Raw genomic sequence first — 17,129 nt, 5'->3', positions numbered from 1 at the left:
CTAGGTTGCTTCTGATCAGCAGGCCGGCATGTCTACAGAGAGTGAGAGAGAGAGGGAGGGAGAGGGGAGAGAGAGAGAGGGGGAAATAGAGGGAGAGGGAGAGAGAGGAGAGAGAGGGAGTGAGAGGGGAGAGAGAGAGGGAGGGAGAGGGGAGAGAGAGAGAGGGAAATAGACGGAGAGAGAAAGAGAGAGGGAGAGAGAGGGAGTGGGAGAGAAAGAGTGAGGTAGGGAGAGAGAGAGAGAGGGAGAGAGAGGGAGATAAAAAGAGAGAGAGAGTGGAGGGGGAATATGTATTTACAAACATTTGGAAGTGCTCTATTGGCACATGAAACACTTAAACAGTACAAAAGACACAGGAAACAAAAGAGTCAGTGTGACACACACACACACACACACACACACACACACACACTCTTCATCAAGTAACACATTTAAATATATGCTGGTGTGAAATGAATGTATGCTGTGAGGACTAGACTGTTCTGTTTATTATTCATATTTATTTATTATTTATTCTCTTCATTGTAGTAAACTTCAGAACAGGCTTTTTTTTAACACTCAAAGAAACACATTCAATGGTGCTTTAAGCCCCCAACGTCAACTTCAAGGCACCAACCCCAGCCCTAACCCCTAACCCCTAGCCCCTAACCCTAACATTAGCCCATAATCCTAACCTTAACCCCTAATCCTAACCTTAGCCCCTAATCCTTACCGTAGCCCCTAATCCTAACCTTAGCCCCTAGCCCTAATCCTAACCTTAGCCCTTAATCCTAACCTTATCCCCTAACCCTACTGCAACCTTAGCCCCTAATCCTAACCTTAGCCCCTAATCCTTACTTTAGCCCCTAATCCTAACCTTAGCCCCTAATCCTTAGCCCCTAATCCTTACCGTAGCCCCTAATCCTAACCTTAGCCCCTAGCCCTAATCCTAACCTTAGCCCCTAATCCTAACCTTATCCCCTAACCCTACTGTAACCTTAGCCCCTAATCCTAACCTTAACCCCTAATCCTTACCTTAACCCCTAATCCTAACCTTAGCCCCTAACCTTAAACCCCTAATCCTAACCTTAGCCCCTAATCCTAACCTTAGCCCCTAATCCTTACCTTAACCCCTAATCCTTACCGTAGCCCCTAATCCTAACCTTAGCCCCTAGCCCTAAACCCCTAATCCTAACCTTAGCCCCTAATCCTAACCTTATCCCCTAACCCTACTGTAACCTTAGCCCCTAATCCTTACCTTAACCCCTAATCCTTACCTTAACCCCTAATCCTAACCTTAGCCCCTAATCCTAACCTTAGCCCCTAATCCTTACCTTAACCCCTAATCCTTACCTTAACCCCTAATCCTAACCTTAGCCCCTAACCCTAAACCCCTAATCCTACCCTTAGCCCCTAATCCTAACCTTAGTCCCTAATCCTAACCTTGCATATCACACACACACACACACACACACACACACACACACACACACACACACACACTAAAGGGAGGGAGACAGTCATGTAAAGATGGGTGAGATTCCTAACAGAGGAGAGTGATGTGGCTCATATGAACATCAATAGTAAAAACATCAAACAAACAAACTAAAACTGCTACAAGAGACTAAAACTGGTCAAATCAGAGAAATCAAGTATACCAGAAAATCACACACACACATACACAAATACACCTGAATAAACACACACACACACACACACATACTGTACATACACACAAATACATCCGAGTACACACTGCAGTGCAAAAGCTCACGGCCTGTTCACGGCACCGGAGACGTACATTGTGTGTGTGGCTAACAGACACACACACACACACACACACACACACACACGGCTAACAGACGCATTCAGACGACGCAGGTCACACTTATACAGCTAGACAGAAGACATCTCCGTTTGGTACGCAAGTTACACTTCTTACACAGCTAGACAGAAGACATGTCCGTTTGGTACGCAAGTTACACTTCTCACACAGCTAGACAGAAGACATCTCCGTTTGGTGCGCAAGTTACACTTCTTACACAGCTAGACAGAAGACATCTCCGTCTGGTACGCAAGTTACACTTCTCACACAGATAGACAGAAGACATGTCCGTCTGGTACGCAAGTTACACTTCTCACAGAGCTAGACAGAAGACATCTCCGTCTGGTACGCAAGTTACACTTCTTACACAGCTAGACAGAAGACATCTCCGTCTGGTACGCAAGTTACACTTCTTACACAGCTAGACAGAAGACATCTCCGTTTGTGCTGTCAATCATCCAATGACCACGTCAGTGTTGACCACAGAAGGCTGCGTCCCTAAATGGCCACGTCAGTGGCCTGCCTCCTGGTCCAAGCTGAACCCTCACATGATTGAGGAGGCACCAACCTTCTCCAGCACGCGCGCACACACACACACACACACACACACACACACACACACACACCCTCTACATGACTGAGGAGGCACCAACCTTCTCCAGCACACGCGCGCGCCCACACACACACACACACACACACACACACACACACACACACGTGTGTGTGTGTGTGTGTGAGGTGGGGAAAGAAAATTGAAAAAAAAAAAAAATCTTTGAGCATGCGATTATATCGATGCAGTAGCGTAAAGTATCACAATATTTCGTTATACAATTGAATTATCTATTTCATTTTTATTTGAGTCTGATCTACTCTGATGATATTACATGTGCTTATTACACCCACAAGGTGGTGTTTGTTGTGCAAAGATTTTGCACTACCCTCCTTTGCACTTAAGAAAGATGTAGAAGAAGAAGAATTAAATGTGACTTTTGAAGTGAGTTGAACAGTGTTATTTTCCTTATTTTTTGTAATGCCTTTTAAATAACATGGGAAACATGAATCGCAATATATCACAGAATCGTTTCGCAAAACTTTAATTTATCGCAATATTTTAATGTATATATTTTAATATTTTAATAAATATACTTATATATATATACACGGTATATATAAGTAGATATACTTTAATATATCACAACACTGTAATATTATGTACTTATACAGTACTATACTTTAATATATCACAATGGTTTTTCAGAACAGTATACGTCACAACACCCCCCCACCCCACACACACACACACACACACACACACACACACACACTGTATGCATAAGAGCAGTATATGTCATAATACCCCCCCCCCCTCCACACACACACATACACACACACTGTATGCATAAGAGCAGTATATGTCATAATACCCCCCCCCCCCTCCACACACACACAAACACACACACACACACAGGCATAAGTACAGTATACATTAAGACACACACACACACACACACACACACACACACACACACACACACACACTGTATGCATTAGAACAGTATTACTAAACACACACACACACACACACACACAAACACACCCAGGCATAAGTACAGTATACATTACTACACACACACACACACACACATACATATACACACACACACACACACACACACACACACACATGCATAAGTACAGTATGCATTACTACACACACACACACACACACACACACACACACACACAGGCATAAGTACAGTATACATTACTACACACACACACACACAGGCATAAGTACAGTATACATTACTACACACACACACACACACACAGGCATAAGTACAGTATACATTACTACACACACACACACACACACACACACACACACACACACACAGGCATAAGTACAGTATGCATTACACACACACACACACACACACACACAAACACACACACATGCATAAGTACAACGTACATTACAACATAAAGGCCAGTTTCCCCCCTAGAAATCCCTCCACATGATTCTGTTTGATAAGTAGTAACATCCCAGCTAGGGTGCCTGATGATTATGATAGATACTTCATATGTATATATTATATATCCAACCCCGCTCAAGAATGGTGTGTTTGTGTGCCAAGCTTAGATTGTGCCATTCCTGTAGTGTCATTTGCTTTTGACTAAAGATGGACATTTAAATAGTGATGACCTCATGTGGGTCTGAAGCTTGATAATGTCAGCATCACTCGGCACCGAAAATATTACCTGGGTCTAAAACTGTTAAAACAGGCTCTATACAAATCAAATGAGACCGTCAAACCCGCAAATTTATACACACACACACACACACACACACACACACACACACACCAGTATGGAAGTATATTCTCTATTCTTTTGAGCAGTAAAATCTCGTTTTGATCCGAGAAATACTACATGATGTGTGTGTGTGTGTGTGTGTGTGTGATTGAGTGTACGCGTGTGTGTGTGTGTGTGTGCTACTGTACGTAAGTCTTCTAGGTCCTCTGCCATGTTCAGGTGAATGACGGACATACTTTACAAAATGGCGGAGGCTGCCGTGAGAGCAGTGGTGTTAAAGGGATATTCCGCCATTTTTGGAAATACGCTCATTTTCCACCTTCCCTCGAGCAAAACAATCGATATTTACCTTGTTCCCGTTCATCCAGCCATTCTGTGAGTCTGGCGATACAACTTTTAGCTTCAGCCTAGCATAGATCATTGAATCGGATTAGACCATTAGCTTCTCGCCTGCTAGCTTCATGTTTAAAAGTGACTAAGATTTCTGGTAATTTTCCCATTTAAAACGTGTCTCCTCTCAAGTTAGAAAGTGCAATAAGACCAACTGAAAATGAAACCTGGCATTTTTCTAGGCTGATTTGACATGGAACTACACTCTCATCTGGCGTAATAATCAAGGCAACTTGCAAACGTACCATAGGCGCAGTAATATCGTACGCAGCACCTGAAAATAGTCCCCATAGACAACAAGCAGTAGTAGTGCCAGTAGTCTGCAAGTTGCCTTGATTATTACGCCAGATGAGAGTGTAGTTCCATGTCAAATCAGCCTAGAAAAATGCCAGGTTTCATTTTCAGTTGGTCTTACTGCACTTTTTAACTTGAGAGGAGAAACGTTTTAAATGGGAAAATTACCAGAAATCTTAGTCACTTTTAAACATGAAGCTAGCAGGCGAGAAGCTAATGGTCTAATCCGATTCAATGATCTATGCTAGGCTGAAGCTAAAAGTTGTATCGCCAGACTCACAGAATGGCTGGATGAACGGGAACAAGGTAAATATCGATTGTTTTGCTCGAGGGGAGGTGGAAAATGAGCGTATTTCCAAAAATGGCGGAATATCCCTTTAAGCTCCACTTTTAAAATGGCCGATGTTCTCAACAGGGGAGATGCTCACGTTGCTACGGGAACAATAAACAACCCCGAAAATTAAAGACATAAAAAATACTAAAAGTGACTTAAACTGCTGAAAGAGATTAAAAACGATAAATCCTTTGCCATGAAGTGTAATTTGGGGTGACTGTGCCGAGTTATTGGACCCAATCTGGACCAGTGAGTTTGATTTTCTGCTTCTTCCTTTACAGTCATGTCAAAACACGTCTATGCATACTACACACACACACACACACACACACACACACACACACACACACACTTCACAACACGTCTACGCATACTACAGAGTACATGTCCAGGCTTAGACTGCACGCATACTATAGTGTAATCATTTTTGTACATACACATTTTATTTTCATATTTTATGTACATGTTTATTATTTCTTGTTGAAAGAGAGTGAGATAGACATTTTTAAAAGATGTGGGATTCTAACCAGAGGCTTGCTGTGGGTCTGATGTATGAGTGAAAAACACAAAATAAGCTAAAACTGCTTAAAAAGACTAAAAGTGGCAAAATCAAACCGGCCTGAACACACACACACACACACACACACACACACACACACACACAGACTGGTACACCAATGTATTTCGTCCGTTTAAAAATACCGCAGTAGTACTCCATCCACTTCGACGGCACATTAAAATTCGGACCCGGCCCGATCAAATCTATACTAGTAACATTCAACCAACTCGGGACTGATGCGTTTGAGTGTGTGTGTGCGTTTCAAAATCATTTCAATGGTTTTGCCATGTCCAGGTGAACAACATGCATGATGGCCGACAGGCTACAAAATGGCTGAGCGCTGAGCTTAGGCTGAGCGCATAGGCGAGTGTGTGCGTTGTGTTGCAGCTGCGTCGTCAAAGCCGTGTTGAGGCTGAGCGCATAGGCGAGTGTGTGCGTTGTGTTGCAGCTGTGTCGTGTTGAGGCTGAGCGCATAGGCGAGTGTGTGCGTTGTGTTGCAGCTGCGTCGTCACAGCCGTGTTGAGGCCAGTGTTGACGGAGCACCATGGTCACTACAGCCTCGGCCTGCACTCCTCTGGCCCGTCCCCACCTGGAGCCTTCTGAGGGCTTCCCTTCACACACACACCCCACACACCTCACACACCCCCACCTGGAGCCTTCTGAGGGCTTCCCTCCGCACACACACACACCTCACACACCCCACACACCCCCACCTGGAGCCTTCTGAGGGCTTCCCTTCACACACACACACCTCACACACCTCACACACCCCACACACCCCACACATCCCCACCTGGAGCCTTCTGAGGGCTTCCCTTTACACACACACCTCACACACCTCACACACCCCACACATCCCCACCTGGAGCCTTCTGAGGGCTTCCCTTCACACACACACACCTCACACACCCCACACACCCCACTCCCTCACCACTGCAGCCCACCGGAACACCGGCAAACTCCATCACACACACACACACACACATGCCACTGCACTAATCTCAGCACCCACCGTACGGATTGGGAATTCTGTCCTCTATGGAAATACAGCTGTTCTAGTACATCTAGCAATCACTGTACGGATTGGGAATTCTGTCCTCTATGGAAATACAGCTGTTCTAGTACATCTAGCAATCACCGTACGGATTGGGAATTCTCTCCGCTATGGAATGTTGTAGTGCATCTAGCTCACCGTGTGGAATTCTCTCCTCTATGGAACGTTCTATCTAGCGCACCGTGCGCCCTCTCGAGCGCTGGTCTAGACATCATCAAATATGGACGCCGGAGGAAGAGGGGAGGGAAAGAGCAGACCCTACCAGACTCCATCGGAAGCTTCTAGAATAGAATGGGCTCCTCGTGCAGAAGACCACGGCGAGGAAGAGGGAGGAAGAGGTTCCACTGGTCTGGGTCGGTGCGGTGCGGTGCGGTGCGGGCGAGAGGATGCCACTCGGGCTTATATAAGGGCTTTGGAGGCGGCACGGGGCGCACTGCTCGGGTGCTAATTGCATTTCATGGCGACGACAGTGCCCCCCCACCACACACACACAACCCCCCCCCCCCCCCGACACACACACAATCCCAAATCTGCAAATGAGAGTGCTGACGGACGGGCCGCAGTCTGGTGCAGGACGCCCGAGCTCCTGGCCTACGTGTGTGTGTGTGTGTGTGTGTGTGTGCGTGTGTGTGTGTGTGTGTGTGTGTGTGTGTGTGTGTGTGGGCCAACTGGCACGTTAGTACGACTCGCACCCCCTCGTCTATCGCCCATCACGGCTACTCCCCCCCCCCCGACTGCGCCCGCTACCCCCCCGACTGCGCCCGGCTACCGTGCAGCTCACCTCAGCGCCGCTCGGGCAAAAACTCGGGCACACAGCCGGGCCTCCGTTTTAATGACGCACTCGTCTTCTCTCTTCTCTTCTCTTCTCTCTCTCGCTCCACTCGTCTTCTCTCCTCTCTCTCGCTCCAACTCTCCAACGCTACTCTCACACGGCAAACACACTCGTAAACTGCACTAAAGTGGCGTGCGGGACAGAGGCGGCACACAGGGCGATACACACACACACACACACACTAACTCACTCACCACGAGCTGTTGGCGGGCGGGCGGCTCGGCGGGCACTTGTGCTGAGCGGAGTGGCCGGTCCGTGGGCACCGTGGTTGGCGCTTCACTTCCTCGGAGAGCAGAAGCGCGGGGGGGCGGGGGGTGGGGGGGGGGGTGGGGTGGGGGGGGGTAGAGGTGCCAGGGCTGAGAGGCACGTGGCTTCAGTCACATCCAACCACAGGCCAGGATCCTCACGCCATCCCTTAACCCCCCCCCCACCCACCAAAAACTGCCCCAGCTCCACTCTTACCCCCTGCCACCCCCGCCACCAACCCCCCACCCCCCCCCCCCCCCCCCCACAGCGCCGCTCCATCTCCCCGTCCTGAAACGGACTCCCAGAACACACACTGCCCCTGAACGCCTGAGCTCCGTGTCCAGTTCCATCGGACAAAAACAAGCAAGAAAAAGTCCACGAGACCAACAGCAAAAACAAGCGCTGGAGAGAAGAAACTGCTTTTCCCAACTCTTCCACTCTTCCTGCGATACGCTGCTTTTCCCAACTCTTCCACTCTTCCTGCGATAAGCTGCTTTTCCCAACTCTTCCACTCTTCCTGCGATACTTTTCTCCCGAAACCCGGAGTCAGCTCTTCTGCCCGAGTGCTTCCCGCTTCTCTGATCCCAGATCTAAGATTCCAGAACAGCAGCTGTCCGAAGAAGGGCAACAAACCTCCTCTTCTCTCCTCTCCTCCTCTTCTCTCCTCTTCTCCTCTCCTCTCCTCTCACTTTTCCCTCGCTTTTGCTGTTGTTGTTGAGCGTCTGTGGGTGAGTGGGGGGGGGGGGGGGGGCTGGCGCGGCAGAAATAAATAAATAAGCGCGGTGGCTGTTGCTAGAGAGAGAGAGGGTGCTGCCTGGCCTCCTGCGCCCTGATTGGCCGGCTGAGAGCCATGTGCTGTGCTGTGCTGTGCTGTGCTGTGCAGCGAGCAAGCGAGCGTTCTAATATTAGAAATGTATCCAGGCAGCCGCGCGGCGCACCACAACGAGACCCGGCGCAGTCACCGCACGCTTTTGGGCAAACCGCTGCGTGAAACGCACCTCGACAGGTCAAATACACACACACACACACACACACATGCCTGCACCAAGGGGGGGGGGGGAGAAAAGGGCTTATAGGACTGCATCATATATAACACATGCAACTAAATGTCATTCAGGAGCAGAATGCACTTGATGAAAGATGCCAAAGATTTCAAATGCCAATTGAAAGATGTGAGCAATAGTGTGCAGAACTGTGCTGATTATGGGAAGAGCCAGCGTGAACACAGCCAGCCTTAATGCAGTGACCTACATCTGTGAGACTGCGAGGTTCACCAGAGTCTGATTACTCTCCAAGTGAATGAACGCGGGGCTGACTGCACGGTCATTCACACATTCACACACACACATACACACACACACACACACACACACACACACGTCCAAAACTGCATAGAAGTAGAACTGCATTTTTCGCAAGCAATTTCTTGCCATAAACAAAACATTGCCATTAATTTGCTCGAGAGAACTTGAACCAAAGACAGCACCAGGACCACATAATCATGAAATCCCACAGATCTATAGAGAGTGAACACACAGCAATCCTCCACACCACACTGATGCTATATAGCAATCCTCCATACCACACTAATGCTATAGCAATCCTCCATACCACACTGATGCTATAGCAATCCTCCATACCACACTGATGCTATATAGCAATCCTCCATACCACACTGATGCTATATAGCAATCCTCCACACCACACTAATGCTATAGCAATCCTCCATACCACACTGATGCTATATAGCAATCCTCCATAGGCCTATCACACTGATGCTATATAGCAATCCTCCATACCACACTGATGCTATATAGCAATCCTCCATACCACACTGATGCTATATACAGTAGCAATCCTCCATACCACACTGATGCTATAGCAATCCTCCACACCACACTAATGCTATATAGCAATCCTCCATACCACACTAATGCTATATAGCAATCCTCCATACCACATTAATGCTATATAGCGATCCTCCATACCACACTGATGCTATATACAGTAGCAATCCTCCATACCACACTGATGCTATATAGCAATCCTCCATACCACACTGATGCTATATACAGTAGCAATCCTCCACACCACACTAATGCTATAGCAATCCTCCATACCACACTAATGCTATAGCAATTATGACACCGCTAAAACAAATCCAATGGTAGCTTGAGACTAAAAGTATACTGGTATTAGAACAAAAACTATTATGTGTATTGAAATTGCCTGTGTAGGCAGGCCTACATGTGTTCTCCAGACATACAGTAGCCTATCTTAATGTCACTAATCAAGTGAGAAATAAACAATATGGTCCTTAGAGCTTTATTGCTGAAACAAGTTTTTGTTTTTGTTGTTGTTGTGTGCTATACATATATATTTTTAAAGCAATATGATATATAATAGTGTATTTCAGGCAATATCAATAAAAGTGCAGTTGTGTTGTTTTGACTGAGTAGACCAATCACATAACCCAGTGAAACAAAATAATACTGTAGGCTAATAAGATAAAGGAAAATGCAATGGAGGATAGCGTTTTGGAACCAAACTCTGATGGTCCTTAACTAAAGTAGGCTTGCCTAATAGTACAAGCACACTGAAAATAGCCTCGGCCTATTTGTTTTAATGTAACAATGTCACTTCACAACAGTTCATGACACGGAGGGTGATGATGGCATCCTGATAATCCTGGGTGTAGCTTGTTTAAGATTGCCCGATCACTCGCTGAAAGCTCATGTAGCCTTGTGTGACGTGAGAGAGCTACTGTAAACAAACAGTACGATAAGTTGCGAATGTACTATTCGCCTTCTGCGCACCATGATTAAATTGCCTCGTGGTAGCTTACATCGATTGCCAATGACATCTCAGTGGTCGCGAAGACTGGCGAAACGACAGAAAATGTAGGAAAACAGGGTCAGATAGTTTCATTCTATCATGCAAATGTATCAGACGTATGCAGTTGATTTCCACTGCGACGCATCGGGCTAACCAGGAAGGATGCGCTTATGGTAGCCTATGTATGTGATGAGGATAAACGCTCCAAGTATTCTCTTCTGTTTGACCAGAAGATTGACAAGCTCACGTTATGAAAAAAGGTACAGTAGTTTTCAAATACAGGCAGCTGTGGTGTTGTAGACATCGGCATCTGGTACTGCGGTAGTTAAATGGATAATTAACCCAAGGTAGGCTACAGTTGCTAGCAAACAGGATCAGGGCGCGTACCATTAGCTAGAATTTATAAAGGCAACTTTTGGATATCGGAGATGTCACGAAAGAATACTAGTAAGATATAGGCCTAATATTCCCCCATCTATCGAAAAGACAGAAAATACTATTCCAATATAAACCTGCAAACATGAGGCAAACTTCTGTAGTCAAGCTTATGCGAGTTTGCTGACAAACTAGTGGCTACTTTATCAATAATGTTACGGTTACAGACCGTAGCTAAATTAGTTATGCCATCAACACCTAAACACAAGCATTTCGTCAATAACTTGAGGTTGATATAGCTACCAAACTAGACTCGGAGTAGCTTGCTTGTAACGAAACTTTCTAAACTTGTTTTGACTTTGCAGTAGCGTTACATGAAAGTGTACAGTGAATTTTCGATTCAAGAAGTTCAGTAAAAAACGAAGTTAGCAGAACACGTGTTTGTCTTTACTCGTATCTGAGGCAGATCATTCTTACCGTTTTTCTTTATTTCCAGAATATCCCTTTTCCTGCGTTAACGATACTGGAAGAATTGTGTTGTCCAACATTTCAAATCCTGTATACGCCTGCAGATTGCCATATCCTCTTCCCGGACAAGTTCACTTGGTGGTGGTGGTCCAATATTCTTTGCACTGTACAACCTGTTAGTGTCAGCATAATCACTGTGGAGCCTGACAGGAAATCAATATCCATATTTTAAGAATGTGTGTGATGACATCTGTAAATGTTAAATGCAATAGAAATCCGTGAAAGCACACTAATTGGATAAGTGACTCATTGCAGAGTATGAGGAAATTATGAGCTTATATTTACTGCTAAATTTATTTAGTTTAATTTATTGACTAAGTTATTGTAATCACTTAAGTTGTGCTAGACAAAATGTTTGATCCCAAATGAAGAAAACAAAGGCACAAGGAGCGTTTGCACCATACCGAAGCCATGGGTATAGTTTATTATAAAAACACTGATGACCTGTAAATCATAATTTTTTTAAAAAAAGAAAGAATAAATACGTTTTTGCACAGACTTTTCACTGTTATGGAAGTCCACTAATCAAGTAATTTATCGGCAAACAGAAGAAGCGCTGGACCCTCAGGTAGCCTACTGAGCTATGGGTGCGCATGCTGGAGCAGCAGCTGTTAGCTTGGTCACTGTCGTTTTAAAAACCCAGTGACACTGAAATGTCCGATGAATCCCTTCTGATAGACGCAAACAACAGAAACGTGGCACATGAACTTCATCAAAGACGTTTTCGAGAGTAAGATGCAACAAGGTCAACTAAGGGACAATATGCCACAGCCTGTCTGAAAGGTCAACTCAGGGTCAAATGTGCCACAGCCCGTCTGATAGATAGAGGTCAACTAAGGGTCAAATATGCCACAGCCCATCTGATCGAGGTATGGATGCTGAGGCTGAGGTTGGGGTGACTACTAGCACGAGGTGATCGAAACAGAAGATGCGAACGTTGTTCACAGATTACACTCGGCATTGATAGATAGATACTTTACTGATCCCCATTGATGATCTTACACTAACAGAAAACGCCTGGTAAAAAGAATTCACACCATTAGTGGACTTAAAACTCAGTGAGGGAACTTTTAAGAGAGGACTGTCCCAAATAAGAGAGGACTGTACCAAAGAGAGGACTGTACCAAATCGAGGACTGAACTACATGGGTGATTGAAGCCTTTAAAAGTGTGCAGTCTGGGTCTGTGATGAAGTCAGGAAAAGTGTCAGCTCAAAGCTGGTTCCTGTGATTGACTTGAGACAGGTGTGTATGACTGTGTGTGTGTGTGTGTACAGATGTGTGTTCCTATGATTGACATGAAACAGGCCATGAACATAAGCTGGACCTCCTGCCCACTAAGTCATGCAACCGTGTGTGTACAGGTGTGTATGACTGTGTGTGTGTGTGTATGTGTGTACAGGTGTGTATGGCTGTGTGTGTGTGTGTACATGTGTGCATGGCTGTATGATCATGCTGCATGCAATTAAGAACATCCTGAAAAGCGGACAATGTGGTGAGGCATGCCCACATAAGAGACGCCTCTAGCACAGAGGGGTTTACAGTGGCCTGTGAGTGGCAGCAGTAACCACACACACACACGTTTGAGAGAGTCGTGTTAGGATGCACACTAGTCTGACCTGACACAGTATCACAGAGTGGTGGCGCTGTCCAGCAGAGGTATAAAAACACAAAAGCACTGCTTCTCTTGGTCTGTTTAAGGGAGATGACCCCCCGCCCTCTCTCTCTCTCTCTCTCTCAAATGTAAACATGTTTCACAAACAGTCACAGAACAGGTCTGCTTTGCGCATCTCCCTTCTCTAGGGTCAGTCACAGAACAGGTCTGCTTTGCGCATCTCCCTTCTCGAGGATCAGTGAGTTCCAGGCTTCACATCCTGTAAGTCACACACATTAACCGAGAGCACTGTGGCTGTGTGTCGCTGTGTGTGTGTTGTCATTCAGATCAATGTTCAAAGAGAACAGAACAGGAGGACAGAACCACCATAGAAGTAAGGAAGTACCGTTTGTTAGAGGAAGGACAGAACCACCATAGAAGTAAGGAAGTACCGTTTGTTAGAGGAAGGACAGAACCACCATAGAAGTAAGGAAGAACCATTTGTTAGAGGAAAGACAGGACTACCATAGAAGTAAGGAAGTACCGTTTGTTAGAGGAAGGACAGAACCACCATAGAAGTACCGTTTGTTAGAGGAAGGACAGGACTACCATAGAAGTAAGGAAGTAGCGTTTGTTAGAGGAAGGACAGGACTACCATAGAAGTAAGGAAGTAACGTTTGTTAGAGGAAGGTGACCCTGTTGAGTGCTCCTGGAGCAGCATGTCGTATGCACACTGTAACACTTTAAACAGACTTGGCATATCTACAGTGGACTCTATGCTGAATTCCTACATACTCCGAAAACTCCATGTAAAAAACAAACAAACAAACAAAAAAAAAACAATGGCAAAAGGCCAACTGATTATCATCAAACCCCGTTCAAGTGCAACACAACTGCTCATATGAATCCACCTATCCACCACAAAAGCATCTTCAAGTTTGCAATGCATAAAAAGGTCACATGAAATAACACTTGTATCAAAATGTACAGGACTTCATACATAAAAATAAACTAACAAAAGGATTCATCATGTCAGATACAAATAGGGAGCCCTGGATTCAGAGAGAACGAGAAGTGTCTTCAGACTGTGTCCTCCTTCGTCCTGGATTCAGAGAGAACGAGACATTTCTTCAGACTTTGTGTCCTTCCCTCGACAGGAGAGGGAGCGGGCAGCATGGCCAAGACAGTCTTGCCCACATGTAAACATTAACCCGTGGAGAGGACAGGAGGAGGTCAGGGGTCAGGTGGGGGTCAAGGGGTCAGGTGGAGGACAGAGGTCAGGGGTCATGTAAACATTAACCCGTGGAGAGGACAGGAGGAGGTCAAGGGTCAGGTGGAGGTCAAGGGGTCAGGTGGAGGACAGAGGTCATGTAAACATTAACCCGTGGAAAACGGAGGAAGCTATGACGACGAGCAGGTTGCTGAGAGGGTCATGGCCTCATACTGGGTTGGATGGAGGGGTCAGGTGGGGGTAAGAGGTCAGGGTCAGGATTGCATAAAACACACAGGAACAGGTGGGGGAGAGGGCTTGGAGTGCATGGACCCTGACCTGTGAATCCTGTTAACACTCACATACTCACACACACACACACACACACACACACCAGAGGAAAGCGGCCGTCTGGACTTGTTGGACGGACTGGAACACAATCTATGTGTGTGTGAGTGTGTATTTGTCCAGGTCTCTATTTCAGTATTTTTTTTTTTGTAAAACAGAAAAAACAAAAAAGTTGTTAGTCCATAGTAATCCTCAGGACATGAAGCCCAGAAGTGCAGTAGTATCATGCTCTGCTGCTCAACTACAGAGGAGTCAGAACTGAAATGAGATCAATTCACCACGGCGTATGGCTTGAAGAATCACAACCAAACAAGCTTCCTGGCTGGCCCAGTAATAAATAAAAACAAATGCACTCTGCTGATCAGGTGAGGAGAACATCGCACACGGTTGAGCCAGACCTCCTGCTATCAGAGTCTCAGATCACCTCCCCTTCTCCTTCACATGCATTTCTTGCTGCTGGATTGATTGCTTCTCAAACTCTGATCAAGTTTTTTTTTTTTGGCCCAAACCATTCCAATTTAAAATATATATTTATAAAAATGTTAAACTCTCAAGCCATTACAAACCAGATATATTCCGAAATGAGTAAAATTTTAGTTTGATCATGACTCCTCGTCGTGTTCTTCTGTTTGAACACCAGGACCTTCAGACGTAAACGCCAGCTTTGCCACTCTACCTTCAAGTTTCTCCACATTACCTATTTACAAAATGTACAAAGCAGGAAAATACCCCTGAACAGAGCTATCCAAAACTGCTAAATTTATTTCATGACGTTGTGTTTGGCAAGGCGGGATCAGTCCGTGAGTCCAGTGTGTTACTCCGTGAGTCCAGTGTGTTACTCCGTGAGTCCAGTGTGTTACTCCGTGCGGAGAGTGTGTTATTCCTTGAGTCCAGTGTGTTATTCCTTGAGTTCAGTGTGTTATTCCGTGCGGAGAGTCACTTGCTTCCTTCATTTCTCCGTCGGCTTCTTCCCTCCTCTGGTCACCGTGGACACCACCCACTGCACGTTGCCAAGGGCAACAGAAGCAGGCTGGGATGCTCCCTTGGCGACGGTCTGAGCGGAGATGGTGCTCTCGGCGTGCAGCTCGCTCGTCTTCCTCACCTCCTCCTCCTCCTCCTCTTCCTCCTCGTCGTCAGAGCAGGGCTCCCAGTCCTCCTGCTCCTCGCTCTCCGAGCCCTGCACAGCGATCTGAGGCACCAGCTGGCACCTGCGCCCCCCCGCCGCCCCGTCCTCCTCTCCGCCCGACCCCGACCCCCCCACTAGCCAGACGGCCCGGTGCTGTGGGGGGGCCGACGCTGCTGCTGCCGCCGCTGCCGCCGGCTTCTCGTCGGGGTCGTCGAAGCTCACCTCCTGCACGGCCTCCTGCTTCTTGAAGGAGTCGCGGCGCTCCGACAGGTTCAGCTTGCGCATCACCACCAGCTGCTCCGTGCTGCCCGCCGACGACGCCCACAGCCTCTGGGTGGCGCTGTAGCCCTGCGCGGCGCTGTAGCCCTGCATGCTGTAGAGGGCGCTGTTGAGGCCCAGGCGAGTGGTGGCGCCCCCTGCTGGTGGTGGTCCGTCGGGCTCCAGCTCGGCCAGCGCTGCGTCGGCCTCGGCGTGCGGAACCTCCAGCGTGTGGCGGCGCGGCGCGAAGGACTTCCTGTCGTGGTGGTGGTGGGCGCCGGGCAGCCGCTCGGCCGACTGGACGCGCTTGAGGAGCGGCGAGCGGGGGGGCTCGGCGCTGCGCGGACGAATCACGGCCTGCCGCGCCAGCGTGGGCGGGGACAGCGTGCGCCCGTGGAAGGACGAGTGCATCGCCTTGGCGATGGTCGGCAGGGGCGACGGGGAGCGCTGGGGGGACGTGCAGGCCAGCGGAGACGGAGGGATGCTGCTGGTGGACTTGCGCCGGCCCACCTTGGTGTAGCGCTGGGAGCCCAGCTTGGAGCCGAGCCCGTGCAGGGAACTGGGCCGGATGTGGCCCGCAGGGGAGCCGGGGGAGCTGGGGGACGTCTGGGGAGTCGCCGCCGCATCTGAGGGGGAGAGACGTTTTAATTTAATCATTATTAATCATTATTGTATGATCGATAATCATTATCATTTTATATTCACAGATTATTCCTCCACAGGAAGTGGCTAGTACAGGAGGGGTGTCCATGCATCTCGCACGTCTGGAGGGTACGAGGTACGGATAGGATCAACCCATACTGTATGTTTCTTTTCAGAGCCAAGCAATTATTATCAAAAAAAGAGAGGCTGATGGTAAAGTCGATATGCAGCAAAAATGTCATTCAAATAAAAAACATTTAATTATTATGCAAATGTGTCTTTCTTCTTTTGTTAGGCAAAGTGCACGGAGCTGCCGGCAGCATTTAAGACAAGTCATAAAGTGAAATAAAACTACCAAAAATAAATAACATCACTCCCTGGTGCTT

The 17,129-nt window shown here is 47.1% G+C and overlaps 1 protein-coding gene across 6 annotated transcripts in view; it reads right to left on the bottom strand.

The window, feature by feature from the left end:
• Nucleotides 1-12,101: 12,101 nt before the first annotated feature.
• mast3b (microtubule associated serine/threonine kinase 3b) overlaps nt 12,102-17,129 on the bottom strand; it is a 68,576-nt gene continuing 63,548 nt past the window's right edge. For all 6 annotated transcript variants that reach the window (XM_062555570.1, XM_062555573.1, XM_062555574.1 and 3 more), the window contains one exon: nt 12,102-16,727. In XM_062555570.1, coding sequence (XP_062411554.1) covers nt 15,667-16,727 — 1,061 coding nt within the window. In that variant the 3' untranslated portion in view covers nt 12,102-15,666. The remainder of the gene's footprint in view (nt 16,728-17,129) is intronic.

The sequence above is a fragment of the Sardina pilchardus genome, chromosome 15 (assembly GCF_963854185.1).
Source record: "Sardina pilchardus chromosome 15, fSarPil1.1, whole genome shotgun sequence".
NCBI lineage: Eukaryota > Metazoa > Chordata > Actinopteri > Clupeiformes > Clupeidae > Sardina > Sardina pilchardus.
The sequence above is the reverse complement of the archived record's forward strand: the minus strand, read 5'-3'. Positions and strand labels throughout refer to the sequence as shown.